At 44.6% G+C, this 19,196-nt stretch overlaps 1 protein-coding gene across 2 annotated transcripts in view; it reads right to left on the bottom strand.

Moving 5' to 3' along the window:
- The window catches only part of DYRK1A (dual specificity tyrosine phosphorylation regulated kinase 1A), an 82,021-nt gene that overhangs the window by 23,374 nt on the left and 39,451 nt on the right, over positions 1-19,196 (bottom strand). The window contains exons 1-2 of one of the 2 annotated variants that reach the window (XM_054514018.1): positions 13,831-13,892; positions 2,334-2,539 (exon numbers count right to left, since the gene is read on the bottom strand). In XM_054514018.1, coding sequence (XP_054369993.1) covers positions 2,334-2,462 — 129 coding nt within the window. In that variant the 5' untranslated portion in view covers positions 2,463-2,539; positions 13,831-13,892. Of the gene's footprint in view, positions 1-2,333; positions 2,540-13,830; positions 13,893-19,196 lie in introns of those variants that run through there. The other variant, XM_036382741.2, reaches the window with a different exon arrangement.

Genomic DNA, 19,196 nt, shown 5'->3' with positions numbered 1-19,196 from the left:
AAGGCCAGAGAGAGGTGGCAGCATATTCATAGCAATGCCATGAATAAAAAGGATTCCTGTAGGAATGTCATAAAGAAAGAATCTGTAACATGCAGGGATCAGTGGGACACAAACCCCCAGATGGTTGCAGATCACATCTGGAGAGAAAAGCACAAAGCTTTCAACCACAGAGGTCAAGGTTTTTATAAGAAAAAAAAAAGTAATTTTTAATCAAGATGAACAAGAGCTGTAAAAGGGCAACCCAAAAGAAAGAACAAGGAATTTATTCTGCAGAGAGACCTGGTCCAGAGCAGATGATCTGAGCCACCAGCAGGAAGATCTCAGCTGGATCTGGCTGTGCAGATAAAACCAGAAACGCAGTGCAAGGACAAAAAGTCTTTGAGAGAACCCAGAGAGGCTCATTCAGAACCTCCCCTCCAAGCAGGAGCCTGCTGAGGAGAACTCTTGGTGGGACTGGGTGATGGCAGAAGCACAAGAACCCGAGGGAGGAAAGAGGCAGGCAAGGGAAGTAGTCAGGAGCCTTCAGGAAGCTGGCCACCATCCAAGGCAGGAACACTGATCTATCAAACGGTGCTGGTGGTGCAAAGACAGCCTGATTGCCATGGCCAAGTTGGCCAGCTGATTATTTCCTCACATGGATCATGTCCATACAACCTGAAATTCCTTGAGTTTGTTTCCAAAGTGCCTTGAAAGGACTCAGGTGCAACTTTTCTTGTCTGACCAGCCTCATTGTAGAAGTTCTGGGAGACCTTTAACCCAAAAGAGCTCACATAAAATGCATTTGTAGATCCTCAAGCTCTGTATTATTATATGGGAGATTCCCTCTTCCTCCTGGAAAGGAAACCCTTCCCTGGCCAGCCCCATTCACTTTGCTCCAGTCACTGGAGCTCTCCAAATCCTGGCCATTCCCATCCCCTCTAATCCTTTCTTCCTCCTGCCAAAGTGTCTTCCCACAGCACCAGAGCATCTCCCGATGTTCTGGAGACTTTTCTGCCTAAAACATCTTGAGCAGCAAAAACACTCCACCTCCACCTTCTTTAGTGAAACACTCCTCATCAGTCTGCACCAAATTTTCAATTTCTGACTTACAGGCTTTGCTAGAACCCATCTGCCCTTCTGTTTCCACAACTGGGCCATGGAATTTTTAAAAACCAACAGAATTCCCACTTATCCAGAGCCACGGCAGCTCTTGTGGCTCCTGCTGACTCCTCTTGTGACTCCTTTCAGCAGTCCTACCCACCCAAATAAAATCTATTTTGTGCAAACTTCTGTATTCCAAATACACCAACCAGTGACTCTGCATTAAAACAGTCCATCAGGATAAGTAATAAAGCAATCAGCTGCTAACAACAGCCCAAAAATTTAAAAGCCAGTCATTATCTTAAAAAGAGCTTTTCACAGTTCTCCACTTGGCCAATCTTTCTCTCCCCTTATTTAAAAAAAGTTATAAGTAGAATAATCCTAATAAATATGTTCCAGGGGGTTAGAAACAACTTTAAAAACTTTTTTTTTGAGTTATAGTATACATATACAGATGTATACACATATGTAGATATATACATAGATACATATATTATATACATATATGTATATTATATACATTTATACATATATTTGTATATAATATATACATATATATTATATGAAATATATATTATGATACATAATATATATTATAATATATATTATGCATTATAGTACATATATATGTATATACATATACATATATATGTATTATGTATATAATATATATAGATATATATGTATATATATTATATACCTATATATGTGTATGTATATAGTATATATATGTGTATATATATACACATATATATATGCACACACACATATATATAGATATATAAAAATATAAAATATATAAAATATAAATAGTTTTTAATATACTGTGGTATGTTAATTCTATTCTTACAGAGTTGGGAGTTAATTAGTTAAAAACCAACTCTCCAAGAAGAAATGCCCTGATCCTGTAATTGATGGTTGGATAATGCAGGGACAGAGATGGACATTTCACAGGGGTTTAGCGTGACAGGAATGGGGGGAATGACCCTAAACTGAAGGAGGGCAAGGCTGGATGGGATCTTGGCAATGAGGAATTGTTCCCTGGCAGGGTGGGCAGGGCTGGGATGGAATTCCATCCCTGGATCCCTGGCAGTGCCCAAGGCCAGGTTGGACACTGGGGCTGGAGCAGCCTGGGACTCTGGAAGGTGTCCCTGCCATGGCCACCTCGATCTCTAAAGGTCCCTTCCAACCCAAATGAGTGCACAACTGCCCATCTGAGAGCTGCCAGGTGCAGGAGGAGCCCTGGGCCATACCTGGTTTGTCAGGGGGAGTGGCTGCTCGAGCTGCTCAGCGTAGGATAAGGCCGAGACCTGCTGGTCACTGATGCTCTGCTGCCGCCGGTCACTGTACTGCTGATGCGAATGGGACATCTGTCCAGCCATCTGAAGGCCAGCAGCATGGAATGAAAACGATGGTGCAAGCCGAACAGATGAAGGTTTGCATGCTGAAGTCTCTCCTCCTGCAAAGACAAGGACAGGGTTAAGCAGGGGATGGGGGGAGAATCCTGCCCTGTGTTCAGAATCCTGGATCCCGGAGCTCATCGGCACCCGGGGGTTGTCACATGTGGGGGGTTCCACAGGGAGGGGTCCCAGAATTGTCCTGCAGGGCTGGGCAGGGATTTCTCACAAGGACACAGGGAATGGCCTTCAGCTGAGAGAGAGCAGGGTTGGATGGGATATTGGGAATTAGGAACTGTTCCCTGGCAGGGTGGGCAGGGGCTGGCACAGCTGCGGCTGCCCCTGGATCCCTGGAGGTGTCCAAGGCCAGGCTGGAGCAACCTGGTCTGGTGGAAGGTGTCCCTGACCATCAGATCATTGTCACACACGGGGGATTCCACAGGGAGGGCATCCCAGAACCATCCTCAGGGAAAGGTCACCTGCAGGGCTGGGCAGGGAGGGTGGGCAGGGACCTCTCACAAGGACAGGGGGAATGGCCTTAAGCTGAGAGAGGGCAGAGCTGCCCCAGGCCTGGGCCCAGCCAGGGAGGAGCTGGAGCTGCTGCAGAGAGCCCAGAGGAGGCTCCAGGATGGGCAGAGGGATGGAGCAGCTCTGCTGGGAGGAAAGGCTGGCACAGCTGGGATTGTTCACCTGCACAGGAGAAGCTTTGGGCTGAGCTCAGGGTGGCCTTGCAGGGCCTGCAGGAGCCCCAGGAAAGCTGGAGAGAGACAATTTCCAGGGGATGCAGGGACAGCACCCAGGGAATGGCTGCCACTGAACTGTTCCCTGGCAGGGTGGGCAGGCCCTGGCACAGCTGTAGCTGCTCCTGAATCCCTGGAGGTGTCCAAGGCCAGGCTGGAGCAGGTGGAAGGTGTCCCTGACCACCAGAACTCCATCTTTAAAGGTCCTTCCAACCCAACCCATGCTGGGACTGTAATCCTGAGCATCCCTTTACTCACACCTCCCCCTGGGTGTCATAACTCAGTCAGAGTTTGACAGGGGTTATTCCAAACACACAAATCCTGGGTATGGATTCCAGAAAAGCCAGAACAACACACAAGTTCTGCCTTTCAGGGCTGCTCCCAGCAGCTTTCTGGACTGACTATACCAAAGGAAAAGCCAGTGTCCAGCCTCAGCAGTTCATCTTTGTCTGGGGATAAGGTTCAGGGCTGATGATGGAGGGATCCCAAAGGGCTCTTCCAACCCTGGTGATTCCCTGAATCCCTGATTCCCTGAATCCCTGATTCCCCGTCCTCTGTGTTTCTGCCTCCCTACAAAGCACAGCAAACAAAGAGCAGCTGCAATCTGAAAGCAAAATTATCACTAAAGATTAAATTTAGAAGGAAGGTGTTAAACAGCCAAGCACCTGACCAGCCAAGGGAAATCCCCACTTCCTTTCCAGTCCAAACCTTGCAAGAAAACACAAGCACTAGAAAACAGTAGATGAGTACAGCCAAGATTTGGCTTTCTTAAAAATAACTCTGTCAAAAGAAAACTAAAATATTGAAATTGATACTACACGTTGACTCAACACCTATCAGGGCAAGAGAACTGCATGGATGGAATCAAACACCATTTTACATTGATTATATTAAAATATTAACCATTTTAAGTTGGCATTGCACAGAAAATTACTTTTAACTCTTCTACAAAATGTCCATTAAAAAATGAGAATTAAAATCTTCCATCTCTACAACTTGGTGGATTCAGTGAACATTTCCTTTTCAAGATTCACTGAACACTCCTGTAAGAATGGCTGAACATATGTAAGACATCATCCAGTATCTCTACTTTTTGCTCTTTTAATTTCTGAGGTTCTGCTTAACCTGAAAAAAAATCATAATCTCACTTAGCAACATCATGGTGACTGAAGTAAAAGTCAAAACAATATTTAAATCAGAGAGTCAAAAATACCACTAATTCTGAAGTGTAGAGCCAGTTACTTTCAAAGGTTTCAATCTTGTATTTTCTTACCTCAGACCACAGGTTTCCAACAGAGAGACACCTGGCCAATTACATAACTTTATAAACACAAATTTTATTTTCAAAAATTCTGCCCTTCCGAGCGTTCCTCAAAAAGCAGAAAGCTCAAATATATAAACCAAAAATCCTGGCACCATGAGGTTCTCATTTACTCCATAGGATCTTCTGACACTCCAAAAATCACAACAAGTCTGAGGATAAACTGAATAATGCACTACACACATTTCAAATAAAGTTAAAATGCAAAGTAGAAGAGTGTTAAAAGTGTAATTATCCCACAAAACAACAGCTGTAATGTCATCCAAATGTTGTAATGTGATGTTTTGCTTCAGCTGGAAACTTCCCATGCTTGTAGACCTTTTCCTCCCAAGTCCACCTGCACCCAAATCCATAATTTTAACTTTTTTGTTTAGAGTATGTTTGAGATTTGCTGTTTGTGACTAACCAAGAGGTCCCTGCTGGCTTGGAGGACAGTCCCACACCAAATGTGACACCACAAATCCAAACTGTGTCCAGCAAGAACCTTCTTAACCCAGAAGCACAAACTTTGCCCAGCAAATCTCAGAGAAAAGGACGAGTGTAGAGCCTGTGATGATGCAAAGGATGCCAAGGGGATGGGTGGGAATCGGCCAAACTCATCCCTGTGTTCCCATCCCAAATGGAAAAGGATTTGAGTCACCCCTGAAATGGGACTGACCCCACCCACCTCAGCAGCCCCTGGGGCAGAGCTTTGGGAGCTGAAATTCAGCACAAGGAGCAGCAGCCAAGGAATTCCATCCCCTGGGGCTCCCAGCCCTGGCCACAACACCCACGGGGGCCCTGATGGGATCCCTGCCCTTGCCACGTGCCAGGCTCTGCTCCTGAGCCCTGCAATCCCATCCCAGCACAGCTCATCCCCAGGGAACACTCCCAGAAACACTGGTGGCACAGCAGGGGGAGAGCAGGGCAAAGAAGGACTGGTTAGAATAGAAATCTTGACCTCCTTTAGTTTTAGGTCGAGGAGTCGCTCCAGAAACAGGGACATTTGTGCACTGCCATTAATTGAGGCTCACACAGCCTCTGGTGGCGCTGAGATTGCTTTTGGGCTCATCTGGAGAGATCCAGACAGCCAAAAAACCAGGGATCTGCTGACCCCCAGGGCAGGGCTAAAATCCACCAGCACTGGATCCCACAGCACATGCAGAATTTGATGGCTCTGAGATTGCTTTTGGGCTCATCTGGGGAGATCCAGACAGCCAAAATCATCAGGGATCTGCTGACCACCAGGGCAGGGCTAAAATCCACCAGCACTGGTTCCCACAGCACATGCAGAACTTGCACAAGGTGCAGTAAATCATCAATTTTCCTTTTTAACCACTTCAAGTGATCACACCTTATGTAAAGCACCTTGGGAAGAAAATGAAGTTAAAAAACCCCAAACATATGCCAAGGTCTCTAAGCATGAAGCACATTAAGGGAAAAGATTATGGATTTGGAGTGGGCAGAATTGTCTTACAAATAAGCCTTACCTAATGTTAGTTCAAGGGAGGCATAAAAATACCCACCTTGATGTGTATTTGCACTCAAAAGAGGCTCACAGAACTCTCTGAAAATAGACACACTGCAGAAATGGATTCCCTCATAAAGGAGAAGGTTTATTTCTTAAAGCATCATCTCAAGAAGTTCAAGAATTTATTTAGTTGGTGAGGATGGAAAATACTTTTGTCATTCAAAAGAGCTGTGTTTTAAATGGATTTTTTTTTTTATGGATGTTTTAGGGCCTCCCCATCCCTGGCAGTGTCCAAGGCCAGGCTGGGACAGTGGAAGTTATCCCTGCCCATGGCAGGGGGTGGCACTGGATGATTTTAAGGTTCCTTTCAACCCAAACCATTCTGGGATTTTATGATTTTTCCAAGCAACAAAGAAATTATTAACTGCAGGCATAACAAATATTTGAGATTGTGATTACTGAGGAGTCAATGAATGAGCTACAACTGGTGTAATATTGGAAAAGTTTGTGTAAATTTTTGCACAGATTTTTAAGAACTCCATGCAGATTCAACTTCCTCTCTCATCCATTTGAGATCCTGTTATTCCCATTTTGATATCAGTCCACATAACTCATTTAGACATTAAACCTCCTCCCAAACAAAGGATTTCTGGTGGTAAAACACATCCCTGGCCTTTCTTTTCAGCTACAAACATTCACTGGGGAAGAGCTGTGGGTGACTGAGTGATCCCAAGAGTGGATCAACAATCCAGAAAAAATCAGTGGATTGTAAATTGGATTGAAATTAGTGGATTGTGGCCAAAACCCAACTGGCCACAGCACTGGGCAACCTCCAAAGGTCTCTTCCAGCCTCGAGGTTTCCATATTTCTGTGCCACAAAAGTCAGCACAAAGTGAGATTTCTCTCTGGATCAGGAGTTGTTAGAGTAGCTCCTCTGTTGGGTGGGACTGCACCTGAAAATCCCAACAGTAATTCCAAGGTTTCTTTGCATTCCTGTCACCCAGCTCATTAAAGATCTACTTCACTTCTCAAAGTATCTTTGTGACTCTCTTTGTCCCTCTGTCAAACCTTAGAGTTCTATTGAGGTGTATTCATAGTGAAATATCAAAAAGGAGGCAAAGTCAGACAAAAACCATTAGAGCATTAAAAAAGTGACATTTCCTTAATATCTCTTCCTACTTCTCACCTCACAATTAAAAATCAGCCCCCAAAAAGTGACAGTTTGGACCCTGTGAGTGATGCAAATCTGCCTTCAGGACTGACAAAGCATCTCCCAAGTGCAGCAGCAGCAGATCTTGGTTCCATGACATGATAAAGAATTATCTTGCTGATAACAGAACCTCTGCAACAGCCTTAAAACACTTCCCTGCCTGCTGATGGCTGTGCAAGATGAAGCAGGTAAAAGCAGTGAAAGTCCCCTCAGCATTTACAAGTTTAAATGCAGGAATTCCCCAGGTTTGGAAGTGCCCAAGGCCACGTTGGACAGGGCTTGGAGCAGCCTGGGATAGTGGGAGTGTCCCTGCAATGGCAGGGGGTGGGATTAAGATGATTAATAAAGTGTGAAACCTCCTCTGCACAATTTATCTGCCATTCTCTTTGCCTTGCTGCAACTTTTCTTCAACATTTTCCCTCCTAAGAGCATTGCTTTGACCCAAAATGTTTCCCTGCCTCTCCCTGCCATCCCACCCTCCCTTGTTGTGCCACGTGCAGCCATTCCCTCCGTTCCGTCTCAGGGATGTGCTGGCAGCTGAGTGAGAACCTGCCAGAAACCACCACCAGAGAATACAAGTGTGAAGTGTCCCGTTGGCCACAAAGGGTGTTCTGCCTCCCACACTCGGAGCTCAGGAGCTGCTGGGGCCACACCACAGAACAAGCACGGCTCTGACTGAGCAGGACAGGTTCAGACTTTAAATCTTTTTGTTTCCAACCCCTGCTAAACCACCACAGGTGAAAGGCAAGCACTTCTTGCTGCTTTTTTTCTGTGTTTAAGTTACTGATGTGTGTGAAAAATGGGTATTTTATGATTGGCTTTTCACAAATATTCAAATGATTATTATATGTGTTGTGTTAGAAAGTTATGCTGTATTAATTCTCTTAAGTAGTGTGTTAAATATAGTTTTAGGTTATAACAAAATGTTAAAATAGAAACCATGCTATGTAGGATACTTTTTTTAAAGAAAGGACTCACACCAGACAGCAGCCACAGGACACCTGAATCTGTCAGAGAAAGAGAATTTATTGCCCCATTATCAGGAGAAACGAATTTCTTCCCGCCTCGAAGGCGCTGTCAGGATTCAGAGGAAGAAGCTGACACTGCCCAGACAGAATCCTGTGTTTGAATGGAATTTATGCATCATGGATGAGGTGTGAATATGCAACAGGCTGTTGTTTTTAAGGGGTAATCCTCTGTTAACGTGGGTCCTTTTTCGGGCTTGTGCTGCCCAGAAAAGGTACCTGGATGTCCATAACTCTTTGTTTCTATTGTCTCATATTGTCCCAATACAAATTGTCCAAATTATTATTACTCTAATTGTATTACTATTTTCATAACCATTTTTTTATTATTATTAAACTTTTAAAATTTTAAAAACAAGTGACTGGCGTTTTTCACAATGTGAAAGCCACCCAGTGTCCACTCTAAGAAAATCCTGTGTTAGCTGAGGAATTGTACAACCCTCTTCCTTCACAGAAGATTTTTTTTGCAAAGTTCATTATTTTGCAGAGTTCTGGTCAACTTTATTTTTCAAAATCTCTGCTTGGAAAAGCTCTCAGCATCCATGAGCATTGTGACAGCTGAGCTACTGAAGAGTGTCTGGAGAAGGGAGGCAGATCCCTGCACTGCTCTGACACCCAAGCTGTGAGGTGCACCAGCACATCTGGAACAGCCAGGGAGCAACCAGCAACAAGGCCTTGGATCTGAGAACCCTCTGCTCAAATAAACCCACGCTGAGGACGAGTCAGACCCAGCAGAGCTCGGCCTGAGCACCACAATGTCAGCGCTGGGGCCGGCAGGGTTCAGAACAATCATCTCTCAGGCAAGGAGAAAGCCCGACCTGAACTCTGCGTGACCTCCTGCCGCCCTGCCCTGCCCATTGTCCCCACCAGGGCTCTGGAGCGACAACGAGGGGGTGCAGAGACCTCACTCTGCTCGCTCGGGAGTGGGAAAAGCTGAGAGAAGCCAGGGAACAAAGGGGAATTACCTGCGGCAGCTCCCGGAGAACAATCCCGTTATAAATATCCCCCAGAGTTCCTCCTCTGGAGGAACTTTATTATTGTGGGGGGATTATTAAGAATGGCTGCTTCACAAGTTCTCCTACAATAACCATTCAGCCAACTTCCCTGTACAGAAATGCCAAACCCTGCTTGCCCTGAGAGCAGAATGGAACCCTAAACTCAGAAATGCCAAACCCTGCTTGCCCTGAGAGCAGAATGGAACCCTAAACTCAGAAATGCCAAACCCTGCTTGCCCTGAGAGCAGAATGGAACCCTAAACTCAGAAATGCCAAACCCTGCTTGCCCTGAGAGCAGAATGGAACCCTAAACTCAGAAATGCCAAACCCTGCTTGCCCTGAGAGCAGAATGGAACCCTAAACTTACTTAGAAACAACCCCCAGGGTTCCTCCTGCTCCTGCTCTTCCCGACTGGCCAGAGCTGCAGGGAGGTCACAGGGCTCAGGAGGTGACACCAAACTCCATCTTTTCCCAGCCTGGAGGAAAAGTAGGCCAAGAGCAGGTTCATGAACTGCTGTGCCACTGCTGGGCCTGTCTTGGCCAGTTCCTTCCCTGGATGAGCTGCAGCAGGGGTGGACTTTGGGCAGGACTTGTGGTCTGTGCCTTTTGTGCAATCAGAGGACTCCAGTTCCCTTTCCTGCAGAAAAACTGGAGCTCAGACCTGTCACAGGGAAACACTGTGGGAAATATCTACCAAAAAAAAGAGAAAAAGCCACTTCAAAAATAAAAATCTGGTACCAGAAGGACTGAATGCTGCTGCTCATTGTAATTCTCCCACTACAAGAGAAAGAAGTTTCTAAACTCATTTAATCCACTGGCAACACAGTATATAAATCTGGGTTTCATTAACTTATAAATATGACTTTGAGTACACTCCGGAGAATCTTAGAACTGAGAAAATGTTGTGAAAGTGAAACCACTTTTTTTTTTTAATAAATGAAGCCCAAGACTGCCAAAATTCTCAATTAAAACCTACAGGAAACACAAGCACTCTGAACTTTCAAAGCCCAAATTAAACTCTGAGAAGACCTGGGCTTTTCCATTTCTGCCCTGGACAAGCACCTGCTTGAAAGCACAGCTAGAAAACCACCTGGAATTCCACAAGGAAAAGGGACAGGCCTACAAAGGACTGAAAAGCCACTAAAATGAAGAGAATTTCTGTGCCCAGAAATTAGGAAAGGCCAGAATCCTTCCCCAGCTTGAATTCTGTGCCTCCATGTCAATAAGTTATGATTCTGTTTAGCTCCATGAATGCCCTGTTTGTTTTAGGGGGCAGAATGGAAGCAGTGCTCGCTGAATAGGTGGCCATACAATAGATCTTTTTATTTTATTGTGTTTAACATAATATCCCTTGCCACTCTTCAGACTGTGCTCCAAATAAAATTATTCCTGGCTGCTTATATATTCTATAGAGCGCTCATTGTTTTTGCATCCTCGGAATTCACAAACAATCATTTCCTTCTCAGAATTCTGCATTTTCTCCTGCTCTGCAGAAGAACGTCCAGACATGGGATAAACACCAAAGGGCTCCATCATTTAAATGTTTGTACCTTCAGGACTTTGTAAAGACAAGGGACACATCCTAGCAGGTAAATCTGTGTTTTCCAGGGTTCCACGGAGGAGCAGCTTTGAGGTTAGGTTAAAAAAGCTCCTTTTTGACGCACTGCCCTGGTGTGATCCTCCAAGAGAGGATATCCCAGGGTTTAGAGAGGAAATAACTGTACACACACCAACTCTTAGGGAAGCTCTTCCCCTTCTCTAACACGCTTCAAGTTCTTCCCAAGTTTTCCTGGCACCCTGGAACTCTGTCCAGCTGCTCAGGAGCACTGGGCAAACTCAAGTACTTTGGCTGCTGATTCAGCCCAGCGTGTATTTGTTTATTTAATGACAAATCAGCGAGTGAAACAATATCTCAGCAGTCAATACTTTATTACTGAACGTTTAATAACCTGGATTTCAAGAAGAGACCTAACTTTTATTTTAAAACTGACAAATAAAAATTATCTAAACCCACTGATATTGGTGAAAATGTGCCAAGGTTGAGGTTCTGAGGCTTCTTTTTTTGTCTCCCCCTACAAATTCATGTGTAATTTATGATCTTATGCAATTATTTTAGGGTTTATATTTTTTCTAATTGAATGAAAAGCCTGCCATTAAAAAGAGGGAATATAAAGGAGAGGGGGAAATGGAGATAAACTTTTTTTATGATCATGGTGAAAGTTCAAAGACTCACAGAAACAATAATGTTGGAAAATACCTCCAAGATCATCAAGTCCAACCTTTGACCGAACAAACACAACAACTCTTAAAGCAGAAATAAAGGTTGAAGTGTGAATATTATTCCAAACACGGGTTTTCCAATAATTACTTAACTCCAGCTACCTCTGCATCTCTAACCCTGCTGAAAGACCCACACCTGCCCCTCAGTTCTGATTGAAACCCACAAATACAAACCAAAAATTCTGTCAAATTCAGTAAATAAGGAGAAACATCTTTCATAAACCACGGTAATCCCCTAATACAGCAGAAATTTAGTGACACAAAGTTTAAATTGACATTCTTTTATCCCTTAAACATGCTATGAAAGAACCTCTCAACTGATTCTTCAGAAGGCTTCCAGCAAACTCCAAGTACATACAATTTTATTAAATCTAAGGTTTTTGTTCTAGAAATCACTAAGTTTCTCTATGAAAATATTTGCTTTATCCAAGAGAAACTAAATTTCCCTCTGCTGAACCTGAAGTTTTCTGAAGGGTTTAGGAAACAGTCAAAAAATTAAAATTCCACCACAGTAAAAATCTGATTTAACCAAAAATCTGCTGGTGACAGGAATTCCCACTATTACTAGCAAATGCCAGATGGTATCAAACCACGGATACATATTGATATTTATGTGAAAGAGAAGGGGAAAAAAAGGAAAAAATAGTGTATGTAGCTGGATTTACTCAGGTAAACAATTCATTACCCTTACAGTCAGTTTTAGCGAGTTGGAAAGAGAGAATGTGAGCAGTTATGGAAGAAAATACAGGAATTGGACACTGAGGAAGATGCAGGGAGGGAGTGGGAACAGGACTGAGGAGGGTAAAGTGATCCATGACTGAACAGGAGAAAAAGCTGCTTGGGAAGGCAGGGGAAGGAAAAAAGGACAGATACAGATGCAGATTTAAGCAGCAGAATATATTTTAAGCTCAGATTCCCCAATATTCTTAGACAGGAATGATATTTAGGACAGAAAAAAAACAGGACTCAACTTAGAGCCGAGGAGGGGCTTGGTTTTTGGTGTGGAGTTTTTTTTTTTTTTTGTCGGGTGGGATGTGAATACAGCATTTTTGAAAGGTGAGTGTGTTTGTTCCAGAAATAGATTATTCTAAAGAAAAATCAGATTGAGATCCCGATCTCGGACAGCGAGAAGGGGCTGTGGTGTACCGTGAGTGATAGGTGAGTGTATCGGCGTTCTGCTTTCTGCGGGAAGCTGGCAACTTTAAGGCATTTTATTTAAATAATAATTTTTTTACAAATAGAGTAAAATATAGGGGGGAAGCTGGTGGGAAGCAGCAATTAGCCGAAGCGTTGGGCGGCCGGGCCGGGCCCGGTGTGAGGGCGGCTCGCAGCGCGCAGGCCCCGCGCGTGAGGGGGAAGCCGATCCCGGCGCTCCCCTCAGCGCATCCCCGGCTGCCGCAGCGCGCCCCAGCAACAGCGCCTCATTAGCATAGCCCACCCCGGGCCGCGCCGCGCCATTGGCCCGCAGCGCCGCGGCGCGGACCAATGGCGGCGCGCTATGCAAATGCGGGCGCGCAGTTGCCAGGGCAGAGCTGGCGCGCGGCGGCCAATGGGCGCGGGCTCCATAAACAAGGAGCGCGATTGAGCTTTGTCACATTCGCCGGGCGCTGTTAACACTTTCCAGTTTAGGGCGAAATTAGCTCCATCTCCCGAGGATCAGGCTCATGTTCTACATTTCACCCCCACAGCAAGGGCAGGGCGGCGCAGCCATGATACACGGGATTTACGGATAAGCGCGCCCGCGTTAGGATTTCGCCTTGCCCGGCTCCGGGACGCCTTCTCCGGGGTTGGGATGCGAAAGATCCCCCAAGGCTGCCGGGTGGGAGCGAGCCCGGCTGGAATTCTTGCCGGGGCTTTAAAAAGCTCTAAAGTTCCCTGTCGCTGCCTTCCTTAGGCAGGTCACCTCCTAAAATTACTGTGTCAGGCTACTCCTGTCCTTCCCTTTTAAATTTATGTTTCATTGGTTTGGGTTTAACCCTAAAGACACAACATCCTTTATTATTATTATTATTATTGTTATTATAATTCACGCCCCCCCCCCGACAGATTTTAAGCAAATGAAATTTCAGTTCGTTCTACCGCCGCTAACGACTGAACATGAGCGATGCTGAAGCATCCTAGGTGAAATTAGCAGATTTTTTTTTTTCTTTTAAAGGAAAAAAAAAAATATTATCTGACAGCATATTGGTGTCTCTGTGCCTGTGACGGCGTGAATCCATCACTGACCAGCACCGCTCCTGCTGGGGAGATCCCCCTTCCCACGCGCAGGGGGGATGCGGATGTGGAAAACCGGCGGCTGGAAATGCAAAGAGTGACAGACAGACAGACTTACTCTGGAAGCCCCCGGCTGTCCCTGCAGCAGCACAGCACAGCAGCAGCAGCAGCAGCAGCACTGTCCCCCCTCTCTCTCTGTGTCTCTCTACGCCGTGGCGGCCGCGGCGATGCCGGGCATGTTTTACTGCACTTTGCCGAGCCCGGCAGCGATGTGCCAGCGCCGCTGCGAGTCACTCACCTGCCGAGGGGGTGGGGGGGGCTTCCTGTTCTCCGGGGCTCCGCCAAGGTGCCACCGGACGGGGACAAGGTGCCACCGGACAGGGGACAGGGCACGGAGCCCCCGGAGCCCCCGGGCACGGCGGGGACAGCAGCTGGGCCCGGCCGCGCACCTGGGCTGGGGCAGGAGGGGCGCGGGCAGAGCCAGAGCCGCTCTGAGGGCCCTGGCACGGCCGAACTTCACAGAGCTGCAGCGGGAAACGCGATTTTACCAGGCGCTCAAAATGTCACCTCCAACAGAACTTCAGAGTTTTACCGGCTCCCTCATTCAACAACTTCATTTTGGACATTTCAGCAGTAGTAAAACTACTGAAGTATTTCCTTCCGTGCCCCAAAACGTCAGCAACTCCCTCAGTGAAGCTCCTGAAATCTCTCCCTGTGTGCCCCAAAACACCAGCAACTCCCCTCAGATTTCAGGAGTGAAGCTCCTGAAATCTCTCCCTGATTCAACAACTTCATTTTGGACACCTTAGCAGTTATGAAAGGACTGAAATATCTCCTTCCATGCCCTGGAACACCGGCAACTCTCTCAGTGAAGCTCCTGAAATCTCTCCCTATATGCCCTAAACCACCAGGAACTCCCTCAGTGAAGCTCCTGAAATCTCTCCCTCATTCAACAACTTCATTTTGGACATTTTAGCAGTAAAGAAACTACTAAAATATCTCCTTCCATGTCCTTAACACCAGAAGCTCTCACAGTGAAGCTCCTGAAATCTCTGCCTCATTCAACAACTTCATTTTGGACATTTCAGCAGCAGTGAAATTACTGAAATCTCTCCCTGCATGCCCTGGAACACCAGAAGCTCTCACAGTGAAGTTCCTGAAATCTCCCCCTATGTGTCCTAAACCACCAGCAACTCCCTCAGAGAAGTTCCTGAAATCCCTCCTTCATTCAACAGCTTCATTTTGGACATTTTAGCAGTAGTGGAACTACTGAAATTTCTGCTTCCATGCCCTGGAACACCAACAACTCCCTCAGAGAAGCTCCTGCAATCTCCCTCATTCAACAACTTCATTTTGGACATTTTAGCAATAGTGGAACTACTGACATCTCTCCCCACATGCCCTAAACCACCAGAAACTCCACAGTGTGTGCACTACACACCCCAAAAATCAGTGCTGCCCATTCCTTATCTCCTGGCAGCTTCTGGAACCCATTTATTGCATTTATTACATTTATTGCATTTATTTTGTGCACATCTCGCAGCACCTGCAGCAGCAGCATTGCCTGACCAGGGGCTTAGAGGATTTCCCCAGCAATCCAGGCTGGGCTGGCACTGTGCAGCACTGATTTACTGCATTTATTGCAGCATTTATTGCATTTATTCCGTGCTCATCTGCAGCAGCAGTGTTACCTGACCAGGGGCTTACAGGATTTCCCCAGCAATCCAGGCTGGGCTGGCACTGTGCAGCACTAATCCCTGTGCTGGGCTGTCTCAGACTTTTATCAGCACTTCTTGAGAGTTCCTCTCTCATGTTGGTGCAGCACCTCCTCCTTCCCCCACCTCCAAAGAACATTACTCACAATTTGCAGTTTGTAGCACAAAACTAATTAGAGATGGAATAAATTACCTGCTGCATGGCAGCACGAGAGGTGAAAAAAACACCCAATATTTTATCCCAAATCAATATCCAGCATTTCCAGCTGAACATAAAGTTAGCATAAATATCAGCATCGTTTTTAAAGCTCTCCTTTTGTACAAACAGATATATATTTTTTAAAAAAAATTAAAAAGAAATCTTTTGCTATGCATCAAACCCATCAAGGGAAATAACTTGAATTATTCTATTTCCCATTTGTAGTTACTGAGGCACAAGATATATTTAAACAGTTGGTAGAGAAAAAATGGGAAGCATCTCCCATATCAATGTACAGCCAGCATGCCAAACCATGAATGTAAGTGCTAAACAAGGGATGAATACATCATGTGCAAGAGTCTCACATGATATAAATTATTCAATACCTGACCAAAGAGAACAGCTTTCAGGAGAGAGGGGGAGGATCTCAAAGTACTTTTGTAGTTTGAATACAAGCAGGGTTAGGAACTGGTGCAGAATCTTTTTAACTCTGTTAAATAATCCCATGTATTTTCCAACTATTTCACTGGGTGACATCCACCCAGCTCTGGTGTCCACCATAAATAAAGGTGGATTTCATCTAACACAGCGATGACAATTTTAAAATAAAACCAACTGTAAAAATAAAATCCCTTGGCACGTGGGCAAGTGTGTATTTTGAGAATTTGGGCTGTCCCCTCCTTCCACTTGCAGGATTTGCACAGCCCTATTGATATTAAAAATCCTTTTTCCTTTACTAATCCCAAACTGGATGGAGAGTTTGGGATTTTTGGGATTGGATTTGAGATTGCTGTTAACCTATCACACATCTTTAACACACACACACACACACACACACACACAGAGGCTTTTTAAGTGAAAAACTGAACACAAAAAAATATCTACCATTATAAATTCCACCTCAGTTATGGGGAAGCTGCTGGTGTGATGATTCCAGGGAATTCCCTTGCTGGCTGATTTCATGGATGATTTTGAAGTAATTCATGTCACTCCAAGAGAAATTTATAGCAAATTTTAGCTACAGAGCAGTTCTGTTGCATTTGAAGACATTGCACTGCTTTGATACTCTTTATTAATAACACAAATTCTGACAGAGTTCCTACAAACCAGAATACTCTGTATTAATAACACAAATTCTGACAGAGTTCCTACAAACCAGAATATTCTGTATTAATAACACAAATTCTGATGGAGTTCCTAAAAACTAGAATATTTTGTATTAATAACACAAATTCTGACAGAGTTCCTAAAACCCAGAATATTCTGTATTAATAACACAAATTCTGACAGAGTTCCTAAAACCCAGAATACTCTGTATTAATAACACAAATTCTGACAGAGTTCCTACAAACCAGAATATTCTGTATTAATAACACAAATTCTGACAGAGTTCCTAAAACCCAGAATATTCTGTATTAATAACACAAATTCTGACAGAGTTCCTAAAACCCAGAATATTCTGTATTAATAACACAAATTCTGACAGAGTTCCTAAAAACCAAAATACATTGTATTAATAACACAAATTCTGATGGAGTTCCTAAAAACCAGAATATTTTGTATTAATAACACAAATTCTGACAGAGTTCCTAAAAACCAGAATACTTTGTATTAATAACACAAATTCTGACAGAGTTCCTAAAAACCAGGATATTTTGTATTAATAACACAAATTCTGATGGAGTTCCTAAAAACCAGAACACTTGAAAACTCTTAGGCACGCTGTCCTTATAAATCCATATCACAGTTCATAAAATAATAACATTCCAGGGTTTTTCCTCACTCCAAAGTTGCCTGGAAGCCCCAGAACTATTCCATAAAATCCCCACAGGTTGTGAACTGCACCTAAACCATTCTTCTGCCATTCTCTCCATGATTTGATAACTGATATTCTGACACCTGCATTTTACAGCAGGAATCTGAAGCCAGTCCTGACAAACTCTGCTCCCAAGTCACTAAACAATAAATCATTCCCCAGTAAAAAGTTCCAGTATTTCCATGTCCAGTTTAGTGCTCATCACAGAAAATAAAAAAAAAAAAATCAGGAATAAATCCAGGCAGGATTTATTTGGGGATTGACAAGTCCTGTCAAAGCTCACAATTCCAAAGCACTCATCTGAAAGCCCAATTTCCTGCCTTTGTAATAATTCCTGTATTTAGTACACACACTTCTAAGTTTAAGCAATTACTTCTTTTGATTTGTCTCACCTTGAAGTAGCAGCTTTTAAGGAGAAAAAAACTCCTTAAGTGTGGTTGGATCTGTGCTTCCAGCTGGAAACCACCAAAACCTGGGGATGCCAAACTTCACTAATCCAAACAACATGAGCCCAAAGTGGGGCTCACTCTAACCTGCGTTGATTTCTCTCAAGTAACACAAATTTCAACCCAGAAAAAATTAAAACATAACAACAAAACCATCCACAAAACAAACAAAAAATATCATTATTCTTTTAGGATAATACAATTACTTTTTAAGTGTAACTTGCTTTTTTTTTCCTTATAAGGCTTTACTGTTTCTAGCATAAAATAAGGAGTAGGTATTAAAGCTAACTATGAAAACTGGGGTTTTCTTCACACTAATAACACTGATGGGAGCAACACTACCCAAGTATCAGAGTTGTGCAAACTTAAAAATATATTTTTTGTCTGCATCTTATAGAATCCTAGAGTGGTTTGGGTTGGAAGGGATCTCAAAAATCACCCAGTGCCACCCCTGCCATGGCAGGGACACCTCCCACTGCCCCAGGCTGCTCCAGCCCCAGTGTCCAACCTGGCCTTGGGCACTGCCAGGGATGCAGGGGTGGAATTCCATCCCAGCCCTCCCAGGGAACAATTCCTGGGATATCCCACCTAACCCTGCTTTCCTTCAGCTGATCTGCTCCATAAATCTGATTCCCAGTTAGTTACCATCACTGGGTTCCTCCTTTGCCAGAAGTGCCACCTGTGCCCTGCAGGGTCATCATGGAAGGTGCACAAAGCAAAGACACCCTGCTCTGGCTGGAACATCTGAGCCTCTCCTTCATCAGTCTCTGGTTTTTCTGGAATGTCAATTCCCAGAAAACGCTCCTGTGAGCCGCCTCTCACCTGCACCTATGTGGTCACCAAGCAGGTGACCTCCAAGGGGTGCAGGAGGGAAGGAATCATTCCAGCATTTCCTGAAGGATCTATGAGCTACACCAAGGAAAAGCTGACTGGGTAATTTGCCATGGTTTGGTGTTGGGTTGGGTTTCCTCACCTCCAGAGAGGTGCAGAGGAAACATTTCACCTGAGGAAAGAGAGTTGGATGTTCCCATGGAAAGGTGATGATGGAAAATTATTTACAGGATCTAAACACCAAACACAGAAGGAAATCATCAAGGTTCAGCCAACAACTGTTCTGGGAAAAGATCACCCCAAGTCCTGTTCACAGCAGAAATGTTCATGAAGTTCTAACCCCTAAAGGCTTTTAATTCAAACAAAACCGTGCCCTGGTCTGGTCAGGGAACGTTCCCAGCTCCTGAGGACACTGTGAAAACCACACTGACAGGCACCAGACATGACTGTCCTGCAATGCAAAGGAACCACGGCCTC

The sequence above is a fragment of the Molothrus ater genome, chromosome 2 (genome assembly GCF_012460135.2).
Source record: "Molothrus ater isolate BHLD 08-10-18 breed brown headed cowbird chromosome 2, BPBGC_Mater_1.1, whole genome shotgun sequence".
Taxonomy (NCBI): Eukaryota; Metazoa; Chordata; class Aves; order Passeriformes; family Icteridae; genus Molothrus; species Molothrus ater.
This window is presented reverse-complemented; position numbering and strand designations above follow the sequence as displayed.